Below are 25250 nucleotides of genomic sequence, written 5' to 3' on the forward strand. Positions count from 1 at the left end.
TATTGCCCTAAACAGGTTACTTTGATTAATCCTATTCCTACACTTGATTCCATTGAAAAACCTTGACACTCAGCAGAAGTCCAATTACTCTAGCAAATTACAGGAGAATCAGGATAAGGTACAGAGTAACACTATCTATTTATTAATACAATTATTCAGAGAACCTGGGTGCCCATTTCTATCCAATGATCCAGATAACATTTCACCTCATCCAACATTTCTTCTGTCAAATCATACAGGGGTAAATTGATAAATGGCACCCATACAAGGATAAATGGCAACAAATGAAAAAAAGCCAGGCCTCTATACACTGAAAGAGCTCCAGTTTTTCTACATAATTCTAAAGGGAAATCTCTGCAAGATGTTTCTTCTTTAGACTTGTCTGGGTGGTTTCCATTATACCCCTTAGCTGCAGAATTTGGTTCTGGGATCCCCATTCATTCACTTTACGTGCAGTGGAAAAAAAGGTTCATGAAGTTCCTGCTTTGCTCTTAGACTTTATTTATCCCTGCCCTGAAGAAAGGCGCATTTGATCATTCTATTGAATTTCATGTATTTATATCTTTCTTTGTTGTACAGTATGTGTGGGTGCTTCATTCATAAAGCAGGACTGATTTTCACTCTAGGACCTGTTGTTGCCGGGGTTGTAGGCCTTACCATGCCTCGATACTGCCTCTTTGGGGACACTGTTAACACCGCCTCTCGAATGGAAGCTACAGGGTTGCGTGAGTAAAGCAATTGAAATGAGTTGTTGTTATGTTAATGTGTGTAGCAGTACATTTCTTACTAGTTCTGCACACCATGTTCTGACTTGATCAAGCAAATTCACTTAGATTTGCATTAAAATTGTGTTTTAGTTACAATAGAAACAGCATATCTGTGTTTAACACCTGCATTTTCTGAAAAGTTAGTCATGTTATGTGTTGCATGGTCTATTGTACTATTCTACCCAAGCCTTAAACATGAATGTAGGTTTACGTAGGACCTAATATCAACTGTATGAAGCACACACAAACTATAATATTTATATGGGGTTATTTAATGTGAAAATGTTCAGACCCTAGGCTTCTTACAGTGGATATACATGGTTAGATGAAACGTAAAATGTATTGGGAAACTGTTTGCAGTAAGTCTAACCACCATCATTGATACGAAGTAACAAAAAACTAATATTGATTACATTCTTATTGCTTGGATCATGAATCACTTCAGAAGATTTTAAAATGCCTACAACGTTGTTACAGTTATGGTAACTGCTCCTAAACAATAAATCAGTGCCATATAAAGAATTTGTTTGCACCAAATCTATAAACACATCTAAAACAGGTACCAGAGAAGGACCTCCATAGTCCCTTCTAAACTTGTGTAACTCTGCTATACTGAATTTCATGGCATGTACGTGAATCTTCCATTCTAAATCTGACATAAATAGCATTCCATGATATTTATAGGAAGTCACATTGTCTACTTTTGTTTTTATTAAGAAACCAGGTTGGCTTCCTAGGAGCAAAAAAACATTGGGCTTGATTTGGTGCAGAAACAGAATATCGAGTCATAAATATTGAGTTTCACAAATATCGAGGTATAAATATTGTGGGTCAGTAATATTGACAGCAAGAATATTGTGGTCAAAAATATCAATTTAAGGTAAGTAATATCGTTTTCAAAAATATAATTGTTATAAATATTGTTTTTATTATTGTTATGTATTTTAGTATATATTTTATATGTATTTGATGTGTGTTTTTGTATAAGAATTGTTTGTATTTTTAACATAAGTGTTACATTTTTAGTAGTTATATATATATTTTTTTATTTATTTTGTGTTTTTAGTTTCGTAGCGGGTTGTGGGTTTATAGGGGAATAGGTTGGGAAGTAATTTAATTATATAAAATGTATTGATTAATTTTTATTTGTTCATATTTATTAATTTCGTTTATTAATATGTGTTTAATTGAGATATTATAGTGTTAAATGTGTAAAGCCAATTATGATTAATTAAATAATAATTGGTTGTTAATTAATTCTAATTAATGAATTGGAAATTAATTATTGTAATTGTATAATTAACTTTAGGAGTGTGTTGTGGTGTTTATAGGTGTAAAGGGTGGGAAGTAATTTGTTTTTATTTATGAATTATTAATTGGTTGTTAATTTTAGTTAATTGGTTATTACTTTTGGTAATTGTGTAATTGATTTTAGTAGTGTGTGGAGGTTTTTATAGGTGTAAAGGGTGGGAAAATTATTTTTAGTTGATGAATTCATATTAATAATTGGTTGTTAATTCATTTTAATTAAATAATTGGCAATTAATTAAATATGGTAATTGTGTAATTAATTTATGTGGGTGTTGTGTAGGTTTTAGGAGTAAAGGGTGGTAAGTAATTTGTGTTTAATTAATTAATATAGTTGTTACTTAATGTTAATTATTTTGGGTAATTGTTTATTTTTGTGTGTGTTGTTTTTACCTATAAAGGGGTGAAGGGAGGGTATTAAATTAAATTAAATTTAATTATTTAAGTATTAGTTGTTAATAGTAATAGTTTTAATTGTGTTTCATTATTTTAATTGAGGTGTGTGTTGTGGATATTATAGTATTAAAGATTGTGTAGTTAATTATTGTTTATTATTTTTTTATTAATAATATTTTTTAATTGATTATGAATTGTGTTAATAATGCAAATACATGTAATTAAAAATGTTGAAGTGTTTTGTTATTGGTGTGGTGTGATAGGGAAGGAAATAATACAAAAACATTTATATATTTTTTTTTTTGTAAAATTTTTATTTTGCAAAACACAGAGAAAAAAAAACAGTGAACAAAAGGTACCACCTCGGGTGCACAGATGGTCCCACACAGTGGGAAAGCAGTAAATTAAGACGAGGCAATAATGCAATGCGAGAGAAGTGAGCAAATAATAGGCTCCAACATCCGCAAGACGGAGGCAGTCGTGCATGTAGCCCCAAGGCGGGGTACTCAGTTAGGTCAGCCGGCAGAAAGTCCAGTGTCACAGAGCCGTCGAACTGAGCCTCGTCCCAGCAGCACTGATGTCCCAATAGCAGTACACAAACTCAACTTCCCGTTTCCCCCCCCCCCGCCCCCCTCCCGTGACGGCGCCTCACTCATTCCCCACTCATCCGTCACACAAACTTAGAGCTGAAATAGATGTAAGGCCCTCAATGATGCTGGGCACACTGCCGAGGGTAAACCAGTAGAGAGAAAGGACACCAGGGGGCCCCATATGTGTTTAAAGTGTTTGTAGTTGCCTAGGAAGATGTCCGCCATTCTCTCAAGACTCAGGAGCCTCCACAGTCTAGCGTGCCAAAGTGAGATCGCCGGCGCCTCCTTCCGCTTCCAGGCTGACGCCAGCGTGAGCTTGGCAGCGCCTAGGCAGAGCCATAGAATCTTCTTGTCTGCGCGTGTCTGGTGCTCAAGGCCAGGATCTCTCAGGCCCAAGAGTACGAATGCCAAAGAGTTATCGATAGGATACTGCAAGATATCTTTAATATGGGATAGGATCTCGTCCCAGAAGGGTTTGATGATCGGACAATCCCACCAAATGTGGCGGAAGTCCCCCAGCAGGCCACAACCCCTCCAACATCTGTCCGAGACAGCCGGGTAGATACGGTGAAGCCGGGCCGGGACCATATACCACTGTGTGAGAGTTTTTAAGTGCGCCTCCCTCAGGAGTATTGAGTGGTTAAATTGCGTCATGTCCCTCCACAACGCCGACCATTCTCCATCAGTGATATCCCTCCCCACCATCTCCTCCCACTGCTCCATGTAGCTCGGTCTAGGGGAAAGGGCAGATCGAAGCAGTAGTTGATACAGAAAGGAGATGGCCCCCTTCATGGTAGATGTTTTTAGCAGGAAGGCTTCAAATTCGGAGGGAGGCCTCGTGGCTGCCTCCCGTACTCCCGGTGACGTGGCCCAGTGGAGCAGTTGTAAATGCCTGTATTTTTCAGTTGGCTGCACTTGGTAGTCCCGCATGCAATTCTCAAAGGTCAGGGGGTCAGGGCCGTGGAACAGATGGAGCAGCGCACGACATCCTCCCTCTCTCCAAGTATCAAAGGGGCCCTTGGCGAGTGCCGGCGGGAACGCCGGGTTGAAATGCAATGGAGTGAACGGAGACGGGAAGGTCGTCCATCGCTCATCCCCCGCCAAGGTGTCCCATACTTTCAGTGTAGTCCCCGTGGGCGTACTGATGTACGCATTCACCGGGCGGTCACGCTTTGGTTTCCAGGCCAGATCCCAGACGGACCGGCCAGCCACGCTCCGGTCCATATGCAACCAGTGTTTTTCGGAAAATTGCTGTGACCATTCCACCATGACTCTTAGTTGGGCAGCTTTATAATAGAGGTGTAGATCCGGGAGGCCGACCCCCCCGTCAGCCCGTAACCGTCGCAGGAGTGCAAACGAAAGTCGTGCCCGACCTCCCTGCCAAACAAATTTCAAGATCAATGTTTTGAGCTGGCTAAAAAAGGAAGTGCTCAGTGGAATCGGTAGGGCCTGAAAAAGATATAAGTATTTGGGGAGAAGGACCATTTTAATGGCATGCACCCGACCTAGCCAGGACAGGAATTTGGGCTTCCACTTCTCCAGTTCGGCCCGCGTCTTGGCCAGCAGGGGCGGGAAGTTGGCTGCAAATAAGCCACCCACCGTGGGAGTGAGGTGGACTCCTAAGTAAAGTATCGAGCCCGAGGCCCAGGCTAGTGGTGTTGTCGCTCTCACCTGAGCAACTTCGGCCTGTGATAAGGTTAAATTCAGGACATAAGACTTGCCGTAATTAACCTTGAAGCCAGCCACTCCCTCGAAGTCCAGCAAGAGATCCCGAACGCATGGGAGAGAGTTAGCGGGATCGGCCACCGACAGCAGGACATCGTCCGCAAAGAGAGAAATTTTGTGCTGCTCTCCTGTGAATGGTATGCCCTTCACCCCCTCATGCTCCCGAACCGCCATCGCCAAGGGCTCAATGCTGAGCGCGAACAGCAAGGGAGAGAGGGGGCACCCTTGTCTGGTGCCTCGCGAGTGCTGGAAGAAGGCCGATAGGTGGCCGTTCACCGCCACCCTCGAGCGTGGGCTACAGAAGTTTGCCCTCACCATGGTGATGAATCTGTCGGAGAAACCAAACGCCTGCAACGAGCGGAATAGAAAGCTCCAGTCCACCCGATCGAAGGCCTTCTCCGCATCCAGGCCCACCAATACCGCCGGAATGCGGAACCTGTCCGCCTTCTCAATGAGATGAATCACCCTACGCGTATTGTCCTGCGTCTGGCGGCCTTTGATGAAGCCAGACTGATCCGGATGAACAATCGCCGGTAGCAGGTCCTGGAGGCGGCTCGCTAGAATCGCTGAGTACAGCTTCGCGTCAATATTAAGTAAGGCTATGGGACGGAATGAAGTACAGTGCTCCGGATCTTTCCCCGGCTTCGGCAGGACCGTAATCACCGCCTCCGCTAGGGTCCCGGTATTCACACCGGACGTAGCCATGTCATTAAAGAGGGCGACCAGGAAGTCGCACACCTCAGTCACGTAGGTCTGATAGAAGACTGCAGTATACCCGTCCGGGCCGGGGGCTTTATGTAATTTCAAGTTTTTAATGGCGGAGAGGACTTCCTCTCTCGAGATCGGAGCTTCTAACAGGTCGTTCCACGCACTAGAGTCCTGCGGGAGCGGCAAGCGTTGCAGGAACTCCCGCTGCGCTGCAGCATCCAGCTCCTCGCCCGTATACAAAGCGGCATAGAAGCGGCCAAATATGTCCGCCTTCACCCCGTCACGATGGTGGAGTACTCCTGCGGGGTCTCTGATCCCCCCTATGTATTCTCGTTCCCTCTTGTCCCGCAGTTGCCGGGCTAAGTGTCTGCCAATCTTATTACCACTGGAGTATGAGTGCCGCCCCAGCCGCAGGAGAGTGACCTCGGCCCTGTTTGCATAGTGTGCCTTCAGTTTGCCCCTAACCGCCGTCAGTGGACGCAGGGTGACCCTCGAGGGGTTGATCTTATGAGCCCTCTCGAGCTCAAGCACCTCGGCTTCCAGCGCATCCCGTTCCTTCCTACGCAGAGTGTTAAGTTGCGAATTGAGGCCCAAGCACGTCCCTCTGATCGTCGCCTTGAAGGCGTCCCACGTAGTCGTCAGAGAAGTGTCCGACGGGGGATTGCAATCGAAAAAATCACGGATGGCCAGGCGCAAGGCTCGGTTGGAAACTTCGTCTCTAACCACCGACGCCGGGAAGTACCACTTTCGGCTCGCGGTGTCGGGCGGCGACCAACGGAGAGTGAGCACCAAGAGGCTGTGGTCCGACACCGAGATCGGAAGAATGGCGGCATCTAGAATGTTCCCTCTGAGGGATTGACTAAGGAAGATGTGATCCAAGCGAGAGTAGGAGTGGTGCACATGTGAAAAGAATGTGTAGTCTTTCATGGCGGGGTGAAAAAATCGCCATCCATCTACTAGACCCAACTCCCCCACCCCTTGCTGCGTGGAATCAGAAAAGACCCCTGTGTCCGCTCTGCATCCCCCCGAGCTGTCCAAATCCCTGTCCCACACCAAATTGAAATCGCCCAACATGAACAAGAGCCCCTCCGCAAAGTCCCCCACCTTCACCAGCAATTCTTGTAGATACCTGTTCTGACCGGCATTGGGCAGATATACCACCACAAACGTACACAACCTACCCTGAATGTGCCTCTTAACCATCAGCCAGCGACCCTCCCTGTCGTTGCGGACCTCCACTGGTTGAAAATGCAACGTAGCCCTGAACAGAAGTGCCACCCCCCGGTGCTTCGTGACAGCAGAGGACCTGTAGATAATGGGGTACGCCCTATGGCGGAGCCTCAACTCATCCTTCCGTGCCAAGTGTGTTTCTTGCAATCCAACTACATCAAGGTGATGGTCCATCACATACTTCAGAACCCTCTGTCACTTCTGAGGCGAATTCATGCCCTTAACATTCCACGTCCCTATACTAAGCGGCATAGCAGATACAAAACCCAGAACCCGCTCTCAGCATGCCAAGTGTCATCCACCCCGCATCCAGCCCCGCCCCCAGGCAGTAGACAACCAGTTGCTTCCAGAACATTCGCGGCATGACATCACCAACAGTAATGTGCGCACTCAGCAGCAGACACACAACAAACATCCCCTTTGGCCCTCCGTCACGGGTCCCCCCCCACTGTCCCCAACAACCCCCATCCCAACCCCACCCCAAAAGATATGCAAACCAAACAAAGTGTAAAGTCAAAAACAAAAGTGCAGAAATAATACTCATCAAGACCAGTCGGCCGAAGTCCGTAGGAAGCCTCCCACTCAAGAAGCAGGCAGGGGGAACAAAAACACTATTCCCCATGGCCATAGTCGAGGGCGTCTCCTCCAAGAGTACTTTCAGCCCCCTCAACCAGAAGGCCCGGGCCCCTCCGGCGCCGATCCGCCATTTCCCGGGGATCACGCCGCCCCAGAGCTATGCTGTGTGTCGGCCAACGTGACCGACGCCACCGAAGCGACTGCTGCACCCCATTCTTGCAGGCTGGCAGAGAGATCCGGCCGTTGTCTGATGGGTGAACCCCCCACCCTTTGCCATGAAAACGAACGACGGCGCCTTCGGGACGGGGAAGCCGTCGCGGCCTGCGAAGACGGTACATCCTCCAGGCCCAGAAGTTCTTTTGCTGCCTGAAGCGTGCGGATTTGAGCGAGGCGATTCTGCCACCTGAAAATGATCCTGAAAGGGTGCCCCCAGGAGTAGGCGATGCCCCTCTCTTTCAGGAATGCTGTCACCGGTCGAAACTCCCGCCGCTTTTGCAAGGTAGACGCGGCCAGGTCTTGGTATAGCTGAGGCCGATGCTCCCGGAACTGTAGCGACTCGATGGCCCTGGCCTTGCGTAGTATCCGTTCCTTAAGCTGGAAATCGTGTACGCACACTAGGATGTCGGGGGGGCCCCCCCCCCGCGCCGGGGCAGGCCTACCCTGTGTACTCTGTCCATCCGAATCTCCTTCGTGTCTTCCTCGTCCAGCACCTGGAGGAACAGCTCCTGGACATACCCCCGCAGGTCCCCAGCCTCACCGTCCCACGGCACCGCCCGTATTCGGATGTTATTTCTACGGGAGCGGTTTTCTGAGTCCTCCGTGTGCAATTGTAGGTCCAGATTTTGCTCGGTGAGGCGAATGATGTCTTGCTGTAGCAGGTGAACGTCGGTGGCTACGCTCAGATCTCGGTCTTCCAGGGTCGCCACCCTCTCGCCTATGCCGTCCACGTCTCTCCGCACCTCCCTCAAGTCGGAGGCTAGCTGCGCCCTGAGTTCGGAGATGTCCTCCTTGATGGAGGCAAACAGCTCGGTCATAAAGGCTTTCGTCGCCGGGGCCTCATCGTCCGATTGTTTCGACGACCCACTCGCTCCAGGGGAAGCCGGTTGCTGAGAAGATTTCGGGGCATTGTCTTTCCCTTGGCCCCGTTTGCGCGGCACAGTAGACATGGCGGCTCACAGCGCTCCGACCCGGCGCCACATGGCTCAGGATAGTGGTGGGCTCCTCAGGCAGTCCAAACGCACAACAAGGCACGCTCTGTAGCTTCCAGCTGTGCCCAGCCCCACGTACACAGCTACTCGATTCGTGGGCCCCACCGGAGCCCAGGCAGGGCAAAGTCCAAGTGCCGGCGCCTGCTTTCCAACGCCCTCCGGGCCTTCGTGCGACGCAAGATGCGCCGGTATCCGCTGGCCAGTTCCGCTCCCTCACTCCACAGTAGACTCGGCGGCCCACAGTGCTCAGGCCCCGTGCCTCGTGGCCAAGTTCAATGGCGGGTTTCGCCGTTCAGTTCAAACGCTCACCAGTACTTGCTCTGTAGACGCCGGCTGTGTCCAGCCCCACGTGTGCGGTGGCGGGTGGCGCTAACCGTGGATGCCTCCGACTTCTGTGCGCCGCAGTCAGTGCTGGAAACCGGTGCAGCAATACCCCAAGGGCAAGGGGGGTCGATCTGGGTCTGTCGCCAGGTCCACCTGTCGCCGGAATGCAGCTACTCTCCGCCTTCCGTCTGCTCCGACTTCCTCAGGGCAGCTCCAGGGCCCCGCCCATCGACCACGCCGGGCCTCGATGTCAGGAGAGCCCGGGGTCTCACAGGCCGTGGGGCGCGTTCGATCTCAGGGGCGAACTCGGGGTCACACCGCTCCGGCGACCACACCAAGGCCAACCGCTCCGTCAGGCGGACTTCCCCGCCGCTTTTGGGGCGGGTGAACTCCCACAGATTCGTGCTATTAGAAGCTTTGTAGGATCAGCGCCGGAGCTGCACGAAAAGGCGTCCTACTCCGCCGCCATCTTGGCCACGCCCCCAAACATTTATATTTTAATACATATTTTTGCTTGTAAATAGTTTCTAGTTTTCAAGAATTATTTTTTTGTAAATGTATTTATTATTTTAATTTATGTAATATTTCTTATTATATGTGATTAATATTTAATGTGTTTATTTTTATATGTTTAATATGTTTCAGATTTATTTTTTTAAATAGTGTGTATTTTTTATTTTTTTATTTTATTAAATGTTTTCTTTAAGTGTTTGAGTGTGAATAGTATTTTGTTTTACTCCGCTATTCAACACTTTCCCTGCTGTTGCATTCACTGGAGTGGGAATATTAATTTTTCCCCTCTGCTATCCAGCACTTTCCCTACTGTTGCACTCAGTGGAATGGGAATAGTAATTTTTACCTCTCCACTATCCAATACTTTTTCTACTGTTGCTCTTACAAGAGTGGGAATAGGAATTTTTACCACTCTGCTATCAAACACTTTCCCTACTGTTGCACTTACTGGAGTGGGAATAGTAATCTTTACCCCTCCTCTATCCATCACTTTCCCTACTGTTGCACTCACTGGAGTGGGAATAGTAATTTTTTCCTCTCCGCTATTTTACTGTTGCACTCAGGGGAGTGGGAATAGTCATTTTTACCCCTCTGCTATCCATCACTTTCCCTACTGTTGTTCTCACTAGAGTGGGAATAGTAATTTCTACCACTCCGCTATCCAACACTTTCCCTACTGTGCCCTTACTGGAGTGGGAATAGTATTTTTGTCCCCTCCGCTATCCAATACTTGTTCAACTGTTGCACTCAGTGGAGTGGGAATAGTAATGTTTACCCCTCCGCTATCTAACACTTTCCCTACTGTTGCTCTACCTGGAGTGGGAATTGTAATTTTAACCCCTCCACTATCAAACACTTTCCCTACTGTTGCACTTACTGGAGTGGGAATAGTAATTGTTACCCCTCCACTATCCAGTGCTTTCCCTACTGTTGCACTCACTGGAGTGGGAATGGTAATTTTTACTTCTCCACTATCCAATACTTATTCTACTGTTGAACTCAGTGGAGTGGGAATAGTAATTGTGTACCCCTCCGCTATCCAACACTTTCCCTACTGTTGTACTTACTGGAGTGGGAATAGTAATTTATACCCCTCTGCTATCCTTCACTTTCCCTACTGTTGCTCTTATTGGAGTGGAAATAGTAATTATTACACCTCCGCTATAAAACACTTCCCTACTGTTGTACTCTTTGGAGTGGGAATAGTAATTTTGCCCCTCCGCTGTCCAATACTTTCCCTACTGTTGCACTCAGTGGAGTGGGAATAGTAATTTTTACCCCTCTGCTATCCAACACTTTCCCTACTGTTGCTCTTACTGAAGTGGGAATAGTAATTTTTAAAGCAAACACAAGGAGATGATGGACGGAGCACTGAAACTTTTCAGACACTCACCCCCAGTCACAGATCCGGGTTGAATCCATCATCGTTCTTTAGCTCACTTCCCCACCTCAGTTCAGACCCAAGTATATGCAAATCAGTCTTGACCCTGTGCCTCATGGGAACAGTCCAGCCCAAACTACCATGCCAGGTCTTCCCTGAACTGGAAACAAGCATCCTGGGACCGGTTTCTGGGTAACACCATTCATCAGCCAGACTAGCTTGAATCCAGTGGCAAAGTGAGCAAGGGACCCACGTAACCCTGCTCCCAATGCAGCAATGGCACCACTGACTGGGAATGACTTAGAAACATTGCTAACACTACAATCATTGGAAGAACAAACACAACTTGAAAATGATGTGGATAACAACATTACTACATGTCTTGATGTTGCAGGGATTTCGCAAATGGGAGGACAAAGTATGTTCAAGGTGAAATCTGAAGTCACACCGCAAACGCCACATGACGCCATTGACGTTTTCCACGAAGCGATCATTGTCGATTTGAAGAAACTCAATGAGGAAACAACCAAACACAAACACTTCAATATCCCAATGGGACAATGGAAAGCGATCATGGACTTAAAGAAGGACGAAACAATAATAATAAAGCCCTCCGACAAAGGGGGTAATATTGTGATTTTTAATAAAGAATAATATTTCAAAGAGGTTTTCAACAACTCAACGATGCTGATTGTTATACAGCCATACACAGGAGGGAATACAATGATTGTGTTATTAAGATTCAGGAAGTTCTGCAGGGTTGGCTCGCAAGTGGCCTCATTAATTCAGAAGAACTTCGATTTCTGTCCTGTGAGCACCCGGTGATACCTACCTTCTACCATCTCCCTAGGGGGCATAAGGATCTCAACAAGCCACCAGGGAGACCTATCGTAGCCTCACAAAACAGTTTGCTTGAAAATATCTCTATCTACATTGACTCCTTCTTAAATCCTTTGGTGAAGGATTTTTCCTCCTATGTCAAGTACACTCACGCCTTCCTGAGACTAGTAGAAGGTATCGAATGGGAAAATGATATGGTGATGGACACACTTGACATCACCAGGCTATACACTTGTCTTGAACATTTCAAGGGTCCTACTGCCATTAAGTGGTTCTTGAACACACTGGCTGCCTGCGGTGTGTCGGCAACACCAAAGAAGGCAGACCGCCGAAACGCGTTTGGTCAAGGAATAAAGATCTTTCAAGAACGCCACCCTTGAGTGCTTACTTTCTCCTTAACTGGCGAATTTGGAGCTGATATTTTAGCGGAACGCATCACCGCCCCACAGCACCCGTCCTGGAGTGATTCGTCTTGATGCACTCGGAGCTTTAAAATATATATATATATATATATATATATTCACTGAAAAACACCATAGGTTTCAGGCCTTATATAGTTAGGAATTAGCTTTTAAAAAACCTTTGACATTCACTCAAAAAACTATAAGTTTTAGGGGTGTTATAGTTAGCTGGACATTTCACTCATACAAAACCATTGAAATTGCTCCTATATAGTTAGTTGTACTAACTATATTTCACGCACCCGCAATCCACTGCTGATGATGTCACATATTAGATCATTCATGACATGGTCAGTGACATCACTGATGACATCTTAAATGACATCACTGATGATGACCCCCCACACTTCTTTATCACTCTGCCCCCACTATTTGGTCCCCCGGGGGGTAATTTTATAAGAAACAGACCAGGTTTAAAAAAAAGAAAATTGGGTGTTTTTTGTCCTTGTGGGACCACTTGGGCAGGCCTAGGGGGTCAGGGTGTATCTACCCTGCCCCCTTTTTGTGTTCTTCCCGTTTGTTTTTCTGCTTTCTTGTGCCTCAGTCTATCGAGCACAAGATGGATGCCAACACTTCCTGGTTAGAAGTGTTGACAGCCAATGAGCATGCAGCTTTCTCGGGAAGGCATGCTGATTGGCTGCCACTGTCTGTCAACACTAGCACAAGATGGATGCCAACACTTCCTGGTTTGAAGTGTTGAAAGCCAATGATCATGCATCTCCTGCTCGGAAAGTTTTAGAACTCAAAAAAAGGGGCAGGGTAGAAGCACCCTGACCCCATGGGCCTGCTCAGGGGGTCCCACAAGGACCCCCAAGGCACCCCTCCCCCAATTTTTGGGGGGGAGAAAATCACGGGATGCGCGCACGGTGCACGTACCCCGTGTTTTTGAAAAAATATTATTATTTTTTTGCCTTGGGGGTCCCTGTGGGACCCCCTGAGCAGGCTTAGGGGGTCAGGAACCTCCAGTATGTGCCAGGGGGCTGCCTTGCAGAGAGGTGTAAAAAGGGGCATGGCCTCTTTACACGTCTCTGCAAGGCAGCCCCCTGGCGCGTTTGCAGAGGGGGAACTAATTCCCCTTGCATACTGGGGGTGCCTGGGGGCCAACTAGCCCACCAGGAGCCTCCAGAATGCGCCAGGGGGCTGCGTTGCTTTGCCCCGGGGGGCGGCGGTCCCCGGGGCAGTGTGGGGGGATTGAGGACCCCCCACACTTCTTTATCACTATGCCCCCGCGATTTAGTCCCCCCCGGGAGGTAATTTGAAAAAAACCAGACCAGGTTTTAAAGCAAAAAAAAATGGGCCTTGGGGGTCCTTGTTGGACCACCTGGGCAGGCTTAGGGGGTCAGGGTGTGTCTACCCTGCCCCCTTTTTGTGTTCTACATGTTTGTTTTTCTGCTTTCTTGTGCCTCGGTCTACCGAGCACAAGATGGATGCCAACACTTCCTGGTTTGAAGTGTCGACAGCCAATGAGCATGAAGCTTTATCGGGTAGGCATGCTGATTGGCTGCCACTGTCTGTCAACACTCCAATAGAGAAATTGTTGGCAGCCATCTTGTGCCTTGGTAGACTGAGGCACAGGAAAGCAGAAAAACAAACGTGTAGAACTCAAAAAGGGGGCAGGGTAGAAGCACCCTGACCCTCTAGGCCTGCTAAGGGGGTCCCACAAGGACCCCCAAAGCCCCCCCCCCAAAAAATTCTGAAAAATCGCTGGGTGCTTGCACGGTACTCACACTGTGCGCGCACTGTGCGTGCTTATAGATATATCAATGTTTTCAAATTCCATTTTCTCAACAACTACTGAAGGGATTTACACCATTTAAACAAAAGGATGTACTGTGTACCAATCCCTACCATTTTGCCAAGTTTGGTGTAATTCCGTTCAGCGGTTCGGGCTGTAGCCGTGTATAATCGTCCTATGGAAAATAACATGGGGAAAACACGTTTTGGGACCCCCTTTTTTTCTCAGCCCCCACTTGACGAAACCTCCCAAAACTTTCAGGGAAGGAGCGGAGCGGGCCATCTTCTTTGAGAAATTCGCGGAGATTCATCAACCGGCGCCAAAGTTATTCCCAATAGAATGTTGCGGATTTCCTATGGAAACTAGGTCCTAACTATATATACCTACTGGCGATCGCCAGTAGGTAATATATATATATATATATATATATATATATTCAAACTGTGTTTGTCCCCAGGCCACCCGGGTCCAAAACCAAAGACCACTGCAGTCAATGCGTTTTTCAGAAACTTATAGATTTATTTTTCGAACCTCTACAGCTTGTAGTCACAGCGAAAACCAACGCGTTTCGTGAGCTCCCAACTCACTTGATCACGGTTGTTACAAACACTGTTTGCTGAGAATAATTTAAAAGGGAGTCCCTCCCCCCATCGGTCACATGATTTCGACCAAATGTCACCTTGACACTATGGCCTTCTGGGATTCGTAGTTTTTTTGCAAAATAATTATTTCATGTTATTTTCACAGAAGAAACAGTTAAACACCCATTCCCATGTTGATTAACATTTTTTCAAAATATAAATTCCTTTCATGATATTTACATTCAGGATTTCTTGTGACCTGGAAAACTTAAAGATGAGAATTGACTTTTTAGTAAAAATAAAAGCCCTCAAGTGGGCTGACTCAGTCATCTAATATCTTATACATTCATTGCTGGCTTCCAGTCTCTCAAGCTTTACACATTTTAGTATTTCCAGTCTTTGAAATTAAATAATTTTCAACTTATAGTTAATCAAAATTAAAATTGAACAACCAGTGCGGTGTTTATATTCAAGTCTTATTTCTTAGACTTATTTAAAGCCCTCTAGTGGGCTGACATTGAATAGGGTGTTTCAGAGTTTGGTTCTCATCTATCTTGTGCCGTGGTTTTGTGGAGGGAAAAAGTTAGTTATGGAGTTCGTTCAGAGAGGCGTTCTTGGGTTTCAAATGTGTACATAAAGTTCTTCGGACTGGTTCAGACCATAAGGGGTCATTGTTCGAAAGTTCAAGATGTGGCGTGATTCCTTTTGGCGCAATAATTTTTCTCGATGTCCCCCCCGGTCAGTTGGGGCCAATGTTTCCAATCCTAGAAATTTCAAAAGTCGCCAATTGCCATCATGATTTGTCTCCATGTGTTTGGCCACAGCGTTTCCTCTGTCTTTGTTAGTTGTGGCCCTGGTGTGTTCCAAGATACGCTTCTTAAGTTCACAGATAGTGCTACCAATATAGCGTAGCTTGCATGGACATTCAATTAGATAGACTGTATACTGACTTTTACCATTGGCCATTTCGATTTGTTTCATTGGTCTGGCTATCTCGCAAACCTTGCAAGGTTTGCGAGATAGCCAGATAGCCAGACCAATGAAACAAATCGAAATGGCCAATGGAAAAGTTTGGAAGATCAAGGAACTAATCACCTGTAAAAGTCAGTATACAGTCTATCTAATTGAATGTCCATGCAAGCTACGCTATATTGGTAGCACTATCTGTGAACTTAAGAAGCGTATCTTGGAACACACCAGGGCCACAACTAACAAAGACAGAGGAAACGCTGTGGCCAAACACATGGAGACAAATCATGATGGCAATTGGCGACTTTTGAAATTTCTAGGATTGGAAACATTGGCCCCAACTGACCGGGGGGGACATCGAGAAAAATTATTGCGCCAAAAGGAATCACGCCACATCTTGAACTTTCGAACAATGACCCCTTATGGTCTGAACCAGTCCGAAGAACTTTATGTACACATTTGAAACCCAAGAACGCCTCTCTGAACGAACTCCATAACTAACTTTTTCCCTCCACAAAACCACGGCACAAGATAGATGAGAACCAAACTCTGAAACACCCTATTCAATGTCAGCCCACTAGAGGGCTTTAAATAAGTCTAAGAAATAAGACTTGAATATAAACACCGCACTGGTTGTTCAATTTTAATTTTGATTAACTATAAGTTGAAAATTATTTAATTTCAAAGACTGGAAATACTAAAATGTGTAAAGCTTGGGAGACTGGAAGCCAGCAATGAATGTATAAGATATTAGATGACTGAGTCAGCCCACTTGAGGGCTTTTATTTTTACTAAAAAGTCAATTCTCATCTTTAAGTTTTCCAGGTCACAAGAAATCCTGAATGTAAATATCATGAAAGGAATTTATATTTTGAAAAAATGTTAATCAACATGGGAATGGGTGTTTAACTGTTTCTTCTGTGAAAATAACATGAAATAATTATTTTGCAAAAAAACTACGAATCCCAGAAGGCCATAGTGTCAAGGTGACATTTGGTCGAAATCATGTGACCGATGGGGGGAGGGACTCCCTTTTAAATTATTCTCAGCAAACAGTGTTTGTAACAACCGTGATCAAGTGAGTTGGGAGCTCACGAAACGCGTTGGTTTTCGCTGTGACTACAAGCTGTAGAGGTTCGAAAAATAAATCTATAAGTTTCTGAAAAACGCATTGACTGCAGTGGCGGCTTCTTTGGTTTTGGACCCGGGTGGCCTGGGGACAAACACAGTTTGAATACGTTGCGGTTTGGTTCTACCGCGTGAAGCGACGCACTTGCCAGAAGCGCCCAAACACAAGAGGAGAGCGGAACCGCCTTGGGATTATTAATATATATATATATATATATATATATATATATATATATATATATATATATATATATATATATATATATATATATATATATATATATATATATATATATTAATAATCCCAAGGCGGTATATATATATATATATATATATATATATATATATATATATATATATATATATATATATATATATATATATATATATATATATATATTTATAGATAGATATATATATGTACATACACTGAAAAAACCATAGGTTTCTGGGATGTTATAGTTAGACATTAGCATTTAAAAAAAACTTTAAAATTCATTGACAAAAAACCATAGGTTTCAGGGACGTTATAGTTAGTAATTAGCATTTAAAAAACCTTTGAAATTCACAGAAAAAACCCATAGGTTTCAGGGACGTTATAGTGAGAAATTAGCATTTAAAAAAAACCATAGCAATTCACTGAAAAAACCACAGGTTTCAGGGACTTTATAGTTAGTTGAACATTTCACTCGTACAAAAAAGAGAAATTCGGCCATTATAGTTAGTTGAGCTAACTATAAATCAAATCCTCACAATGCACTGCTGATAACGTCACATACTACATCCCTCATGACATGGTCAGTGACATCACTGATGACTTCTTAAATGACATCACTAATGACATCATCCACTTAATATCTGATGCAACTCCTCACACCCTAATATAACATTTCATACACCCACTCTAAAATACAGGGGAAACAGCATTTACATTGCATGCGCTACAACGCATGTGATTACAAAGCGGTCGTTACAACTACTGCGTTGTTACAACGCTGACCATTACATTGCAAGTCGTTTCTATAACTTGCTGTAGGGGGCGCGCTAAACTGAGGAATAGTATAATTTACTATTCCAATACCTTCCCTTATGTTGCACAAACTGGAGTTGGAATAGTAAATTATACTATTCCTAGGTCCAGAGCGCCCCCTACAGCAAGTCGTAGAAACGACTTGCGATGTAATGGTTAGCGTTGTAACAACGCAGTCGTTGTAACAACCGTGTTGTAATCACATGCGATGTAACATTGCATATTCAAAATACAGATTACCATTCTCAAAACCAAAGACACAGCAATACCATCTAGTACATACCCACTCACTGATTCATAGGTCTACACACATCCACTCACTTACCGATACAGTCACTCATCAATACAGCCTCTGATATATACACTCATATAACCATATAGATACCAAATACTGCCACTCATCCACAGAGATACTCACACACATAGTCAGTCACCCAAAGACTCAATCACTCTGCCACTTTCTCACCAATTCAGTTATACACACACACCACCTCACTTATTCATACAGATACTAACACATAATTACTCTTATACAATCACTGACACAAACACTCACTCATCCATACAGCCATTCTCACAATCACTCATTCTCACATATAGTCAGTTATTTTTTTTAGTTAAATAGTTTTTATTGAGACATATAGTCAGTTATATACTCCAACACTCACATATACTGCCTTTCACATATGTAGTTACTCACACATATACCACTGAGACATCAATTTACTCACCAACACAGCCATACGCTTATTCACTCAGCCATACAGCCCCTCGCAGATGCACTCATGAACGCATACACCCACTGAATCACCCGCTCACACATCCATGCAGGGAGTTACAGCCCCACACCCACCCACTCAGACACTCAGACAACCAATCATTAACCCATATAGATATTCATGTAGCTACTCACCAACTCATGCAGCGACTTACACAGCAACTGCCAGACTGATTCAGACATTCACACAGATTAGTCATTTACCCATGCATTCACTAAGACAAGTTTAATCACTCGCTTATACAGTCAGTCTCGCACCCACTAAATCATCCATTCAGACACACATACACCTGCTCATTCTTCAATACACCTTTGCGTATCTATATATATGGTTCTTAAACTTTTAAAAATCACCCAGTCTCTGGATGATGTCATCAGTGATGTCATTAGTGATGTCATTTGAGATGTCATCAGGGATATTAGTGATGTCACTGACCATGTAATGAGTGATTTAATATGTGACGTCATCAGCAGTGCAGGGGCGCGAGTTATAGTTAGCTCAACTAACTACAACGGCCGAATTTCACTGATTTTGTATGAGTGAAATGTCCAGCTAACTATAACGTCCCTATAACCTGTGTTTTTTTGTGTGAATTTCTATGGTTTTTTAAATGCTCATTTCGAACTATAACGTCCCTGAAACCTATGGTTTTTTTCAGTGAATATATATTTTTATATATATACACACACACATCTTTAAGGCATACTGGGTACACATTTTTGCAAATACTCCTTTTCTGGAAATAGGGAGGAATGGTTTCATTTTCCCACATTATTATGCTGGAAACCCAATTATTGTTTTTGTAGTGAATTATAAGATTTGTATAGAGTTTATTACCCTTATGCTGGGCGCTGAAGGACTTGCTTACAAGCTTAGCAATGTTCACCATGCAAGTCCAATAGATCTAGTTAAATATATCAATCAGGGTCTGCTAATATCTGGATTTTTTTTATTATTTTGATGTGCTTGGATATGTATTATTTATCTTTCAGGTCTTAGAAATGTTAATACATCAGTGAGGTATATGAGTGTTGCATATAGTTTGGGCAATATTCACAAGCAGGTTCACATATACACTGATATGGAATATGCTACTTACCAGTATGCATCTGTTCTTGGCATAGAGGGCTGCAGAGTGGTACATTATGAATAGATCGCCATCTGGTGTTGGGCTCGGATGATTGCACTTTGTTTTTCTCTTGGAGAGTCTTTTGTCTCTTGGTGACTCCTCCCTTGGTTGGTAGTGCGCATGGGCATCGGCTCCATCCTTAGATTGTTTTGCCATAGTAGGGTTAGATGGAGTAGTATAGTAGAATACAGATAAGAGTGCCCATGTAAGTGTATCTAAATAAGATAATGTTGGAACAGACACAGGTTTCCGGGGAGGCTGGGAGGGCATGTACCACTCTGCAGCCCTCTATGCCAAGAACAGATGCATACTGGTAAGTAGCATATTCCGTTCGAGGCATATGGGCTGCAGATGGTACATTATGAATAGACTATATAGCAGTTCTCTCCCTAGCGGTGGTAGCCCGTGTCTGTTGCAACTGTCTGAAACAATGTTTTTAATACTGCTTGTCCCACTCTAGCTTGTTGTGTTGTGTGCACATCTACACAATAGTGTTTTGTGAAGGTGTGCGGTGTAACCCAGGTAGCAGCTTTGCATATGTCGTCTAGTGGAATGTTTCCCAGAAATGCCATAGATGCTCCTAGTTTACGTGTAGAGTGAGCTCTAGGAGGAACAGTTAATGTTCTCTTTGCCTTTAAGTAGCATATTTGAATGCATTTTACAATCCATCTGGCAATGCCCGCTTTGGAGATGGGATTGCCTTTATGTGTGGGAGAAAACGCAACAAATAGCTGTTTTGTCTTTCTGAAAGTTTGTGTTCTTTCTATATAGTACAATATGGCCCTTCTAACATCCAGTGTATGTAGGGCTCTTTCAGCTACTGTTTGTGGTTTTGGAAAGAAAACCGGTAATTCCACTGACTGATTGATGTGGAATGCTGAAATAACCTTCGGTAAGAATTTTGGGTTTGTTCTAAGAACCACTTTATTGTGGTGTAGCTGCATAAATGGTTCTTGAATCGTAAAAGCCTGCAGTTCACTTACTCTTCTAAGTGACGTGATAGCTATGAGGAAGGCTACCTTCCATGTGAGGAATTGTATTTCACACCTATGCATAGGTTCAAATGGTGGCCCCATTAGTCTGGTAAGCACTATGTTGAGATTCCAGACTGGGGAAGGTGGTCTTCTTGGTGGAATGACTCTTTTGAGTCCTTCCATGAAAGCTTTAATTGCTGGTACTTTGAACAGTGACAGATGTTGTCTGTTTTGTAGGTATGCCGCTATGGCTGCTAGATGAACTCTAATAGAGGTATATGCTAGGTTACATTGCTGTAAGTGTAACAAATAGCAAATGATTTGTTTAGTGGATGCGTCCAGAGGGTTGATGTGCTTACTGTTACAGTGTATAGCAAACCTCTTCCATTTTGCTGCATAGCATGCTCTGGTGGTAGGACGTCTTGCTTGTTTAATGATTTCCATGCATTCTGGTGGTAAATCTAAATACCCAAACTCTATGACCTCAGGAGCCAGATCGCTAGGTTCAGTTGTTTGGGATCTGGGTGCATTATTTCTCCATGGTTCTGTGTAAGATGCATGGGTAATAACCTTAGCTTTTGATGTGGTACTTGTGAGAGTTGTAGCAGCGTGGTGAACCACGGCTGTCTTGCCCACGTGGGTGCCACTAGTATCATTGTCATTGAATGTTGCTGCAGTTTCCGAACCAGTAATGGAATTAGTGGTAGAGGAGGGAACGCGTAAGCAAATCTGTTGGACCAATTTATCCACAGAGCATTGCCCTGGGACCTTTGGTGTGGGTACCTGGATGCGAATTCTTTGCATTTTGCGTTCTGATGATTGGCAAACAGATCTATCTCTGGTTGCCCCCATTTTTGGAAGAATGGCTGTAGTATTTGGTCGTGCAGCTCCCATTCGTGTACTTGTTCTGACTGTCTGCTTAGGATGTCTGCTATTTGGTTTTGAACTCCTGGTAGGTGTTCCGCTAACAGGTAGATCTTTTGAGGAATGGCCCATCTCCATATGTCCTGTGCTAGTCTGGACAGTTGGAGAGAGTGTGTCCCCCCCTGTTTTTGAATATAATACATTGCAGTCATGTTGTCTGTTCTGATCAGGACTGCTTTGCCTGTTATTTGCATTTGAAAAGCTTTTAGTGCTAGAAATATTGCTAATAGCTCTAGGTAGTTGATTTGCAGTTTCTTTTGCTGCACACTCCACTTCCCCTGTACTGTGTATCTGTCCATATGCGCTCCCCATCCGGAGAGCGATGCGTCCGCTGTTATTATCACTTGTGGAATTGGCTCTAGGAACGACCGTCCCTTGGAAATGTTTTCTGTGTTCCACCACTTCAGAGAGCGATACGTCCGGTCGTCTACCAACACCAGATCTGTAATCTGACCTTGAGCCTGATTCCACTGTGTCGCTAGACACTCTTGTAGTGGGCGCATTTGTAGTCTGGCATGTGGTATTAGCAGTATGCAGGAGGACATCATGCCTAATAGTTGCATAAACACTCGTGCTGGTAGTGAGTGTTGTGGTTGAAATCTTTGTATTAACCCGACCATTGTCTGTACTCTGATTGGGTTGGGGTATGCTATTGCCTTTTCTGTGTCTACTGTAGCCCCCAGGTATTGCTGAATCTGGTTTGGTTGCAGGTGTGATTTTTTGTAGTTCACCGTGAACCCTAGGTGGTGCAGCAATTGAATTGTCTTCTGTGTGTTGTGAAGACATTCTTCCTTTGACTTGGCCTTTATTAGCCAATCGTCCAAGTATGGGAAGACATGTATTTGTTGTCTTCTCAGGTGTGCTGCCACCACAGCTAGGCATTTTGTGAAAACTCTCGGTGCTGTTGTGACACCGAATGGAAGGACTTTGAACTGATAGTGTTGTCCTTCTAACACAAACCTTAGGTATTTTCTGTGGGCTTTGTGAATTGGGATATGAAAGTAAGCGTCTTTTAGATCCAGTGTAGAAAGAAAGTCCCCTTTCTTCAGTAAAGGGAGTACTTGTTGGAGCGTGACCATGTGGAAGTGCTCCGAATTTATGTAAGCATTGAGAGGTCTGAGGTCTAATATTGGTCGTAGGGACCCGTCCTTTTTGGGGATCAGGAAGTATAGAGAGTATACTCCTGTGCCCTGTTGATCTTTTGGGACCTTCTCTATTGCATGCTTTTGTAGAAGTGCTAGCACTTCTTCTCTTAACAATGTCAGATGATCCTGACTCATTGGACGCTGTTTGGGGGGGATGTTTGGTGGGGTATCTGTGAGTTCTAGGCAATAACCATGTTGGATAATTTGTCTCACCCACTTGTCTGACGTGATGTTTTCCCAGACAGGTAGGAACTGTGATAGACGTCCCCCGACCGGTGTTATGTGGTCTGGGGGGAGTTCTATGAAGTCACTGTTTTGGTGTTGAGGCGTTGCGGTTATTATTATTTCCGCGGCCTCTTCCCTTATTGTTGTTACCTCTGTAACTGCCTCTTGAATTACCTCTGGGTGATGTTGGTGTGAAAGATGTGGATTGCTGATTCGTTCCTGTGTTCTTTGAGCCCCCTCTATAGGTGGATCTACGAAAGGAACCTCTGTGTGTTGGCTGTTGCAATGCTCCCATTGACTTAGCCGTTTCCGTATCTTTCTTCATTTTCTCTAATGTCTCGTCTGTGCTTGAACCAAACAGTGTCTTCTGATCAAATGGTTTGTTCAGTAGGGCTGTTTGTACCTCTTGTTTGAATCCTGAGATTCTAAGCCATGCGTGCCTTCTTAGCATGACACTAGTGTTAATCGATCTTGCTGCAGTGTCTGCTGCGTCTAATGCACATTTAATGGAAGTATTTGTTATTATTTTACCTTCCTGTATTAATTGGTCTGCCTTCTTCTGATGTTCTTTTGGGAGATGTGTAAGAAGTTTTTCTAACTCATCGTAATGTGCCCTGTCATAACGTGCGAGTAGTGCTTGTGTATTGGCTATACGCCAGCTATTCGCTGCCTGTGATGCTACTCTTTTACCTGATGCATCTATTAACTTTGACTCTTTATCTGGTGGAGGAGCCTCTCCTGTAGATAATGAGTTTGCTCTTTTACGAGCGTTTGAGACCACCAGCGAGTCTAGCGGTACATGCCCTCTAATAAATATTGGGTCCTTTGGAGCCGCTTTGTATTTTTTATCAATTCTTGGGTTTAACACCCTGGCTTTCACTGGGTTTTCGAATATCTCATCTGTGTGAGTAAGAAGACCTTTCAACATAGGAAGAGTACCTGATGTTCTCTGTGCATTAGGTAGAGTCTCTAACAAGAAATCCTCTATTTGCGGTTCTGTATGTATATCTACCTTATGGTATTTTGCTGCCCTATTAATGAGCTGCACAAAACCTCTGTTATCATCAGGTGGTGAAGGCTTTGAGGGATATAGCTCTGGGTCGTTGTCCTCATCTGACCCTACATCATAATTTTCCCATGGATCCTCCTCATCTGGGATAGTTTCGTCATCCCCTTGAGGTTCTCCCTCCCCTAGATCACTGTCTACATCTGACTGAGGTGTAGCTGGTCTTGGTGTGGAAGGTGTAGGAATATTTGGCCTATTGTGAGGAATAGGAGAAGAGGGTGTTACTCTAGGATGAGGAGAAGCAGGAGGAGTTATATTCGTCCCCATTGTTCTCTTTTTTGAAGGAAGAGGTTTATCTTCTGACTGGTCACTCTTTCTCTTCTTCGTGACCACTTTCCCAGTTTGTGGATCAATAAACAAGATCTTTTGTTTGGGATCTGTCTGTTGCTCCTGAATCGGTACCGAGGGTCCTGGTTCCGAGAGGTGCTTTTGTTTTCGATCGTCAGATCTTGTTGTTTTCGACACCGAGTGTTTGCTCGATTCCGACTTTCTTGGTATCGAGTGTCTCTTGGGCGATAAGTCATATTTATGTTTCGACATGGAATGTTTCGATCCCGAGCTCTCCTTTGTATGTAGCCTCGGTGCCGAAGTCGATGTCGCCCTTTTCTCGGATCCGACATGGTGGGAGTCCGAGTGTTTCGGTTTCAGTTTCGGTTTCATTGCCGGGCCCGAGGGCGGGGCGTCGGAAACTTTTTTCAGCGGTTTGACCGGGCCCGAGGGCGGGGTCCTTACCGCACGGGGTCGGTTTTTCGGTAAGGGGACGTCGTCACTCACGGTTTGTTGCTCGATGAGTTCTTCAACCTCCGACTGGTCCCCTTCCGACCCCGACTGGTCCTCTTCTTCCTCGATTTGTTCGTCTCCGAACAGCTCCGGGATCGCTTCCGCCTGCATTCTGGAAACCTCGTGTCTTCGAGCTCGACAATTTCTAATCGTTAGCTTGGAGGAGAATGCTGCGCAGGCTTCACAGTCCCTGGATTCGTGTTCAGGCGATAGATAGAGGTTGCACACCTCGTGTAGGTCCTTGTGTGGGAACTTAGCACCACACGTTGGACATTTTTTGAATGGAGTCCTTTCCATGGACTCCGGGCTTGACTGCGTCGAGAAAGGCCTCCTGTTCTTCGACGTAGATCCAAGTTTTTCTCTTCTATTTTGAATTTGTAACGCGTCGGAATGGAAATGAACGCGTTCGAATAACAATACCGTCGAATTGGAAAGGGAATACGCGCCGAAAATCACTTTCTTGTGAAGTTGATCTGGAGCGTCTCGATCTTCATCCGAACCCGATGGCGGAAAAAAACAATCTAAGGATGGAGCCGATGCCCATGCGCACTACCAACCAAGGGAGGAGTCACCAAGAGACAAAAGACTCTCCAAGAGAAAAACAAAGTGCAATCATCCGAGCCCAACACCAGATGGCGATCTATTCATAATGTACCATCTGCAGCCCATATGCCTCGAACATATATATATAAAAGTAAAAAAGGCCTATTAACTAGAAATAACAAATCAACATAAAGTACGCATGTTGAATGTGTAAA

At 44.8% G+C, this 25250-nt stretch overlaps 1 protein-coding gene across 2 annotated transcripts in view; it reads left to right on the top strand.

Moving 5' to 3' along the window:
• Window positions 1–25250, top strand: part of GUCY2F (guanylate cyclase 2F, retinal) — a 289968-nt gene that overhangs the window by 214213 nt on the left and 50505 nt on the right. For both annotated transcript variants that reach the window (XM_086966735.1, XM_086966736.1), the window contains exon 15: window positions 627–725. In XM_086966735.1, coding sequence (XP_086822861.1) covers window positions 627–725 — 99 coding nt within the window. The remainder of the gene's footprint in view (window positions 1–626; window positions 726–25250) is intronic.

Source organism: Lissotriton vulgaris, chromosome 4_1 (assembly GCF_964263255.1).
Source record: "Lissotriton vulgaris chromosome 4_1, aLisVul1.2, whole genome shotgun sequence".
Lineage (NCBI taxonomy): Eukaryota > Metazoa > Chordata > Amphibia > Caudata > Salamandridae > Lissotriton > Lissotriton vulgaris.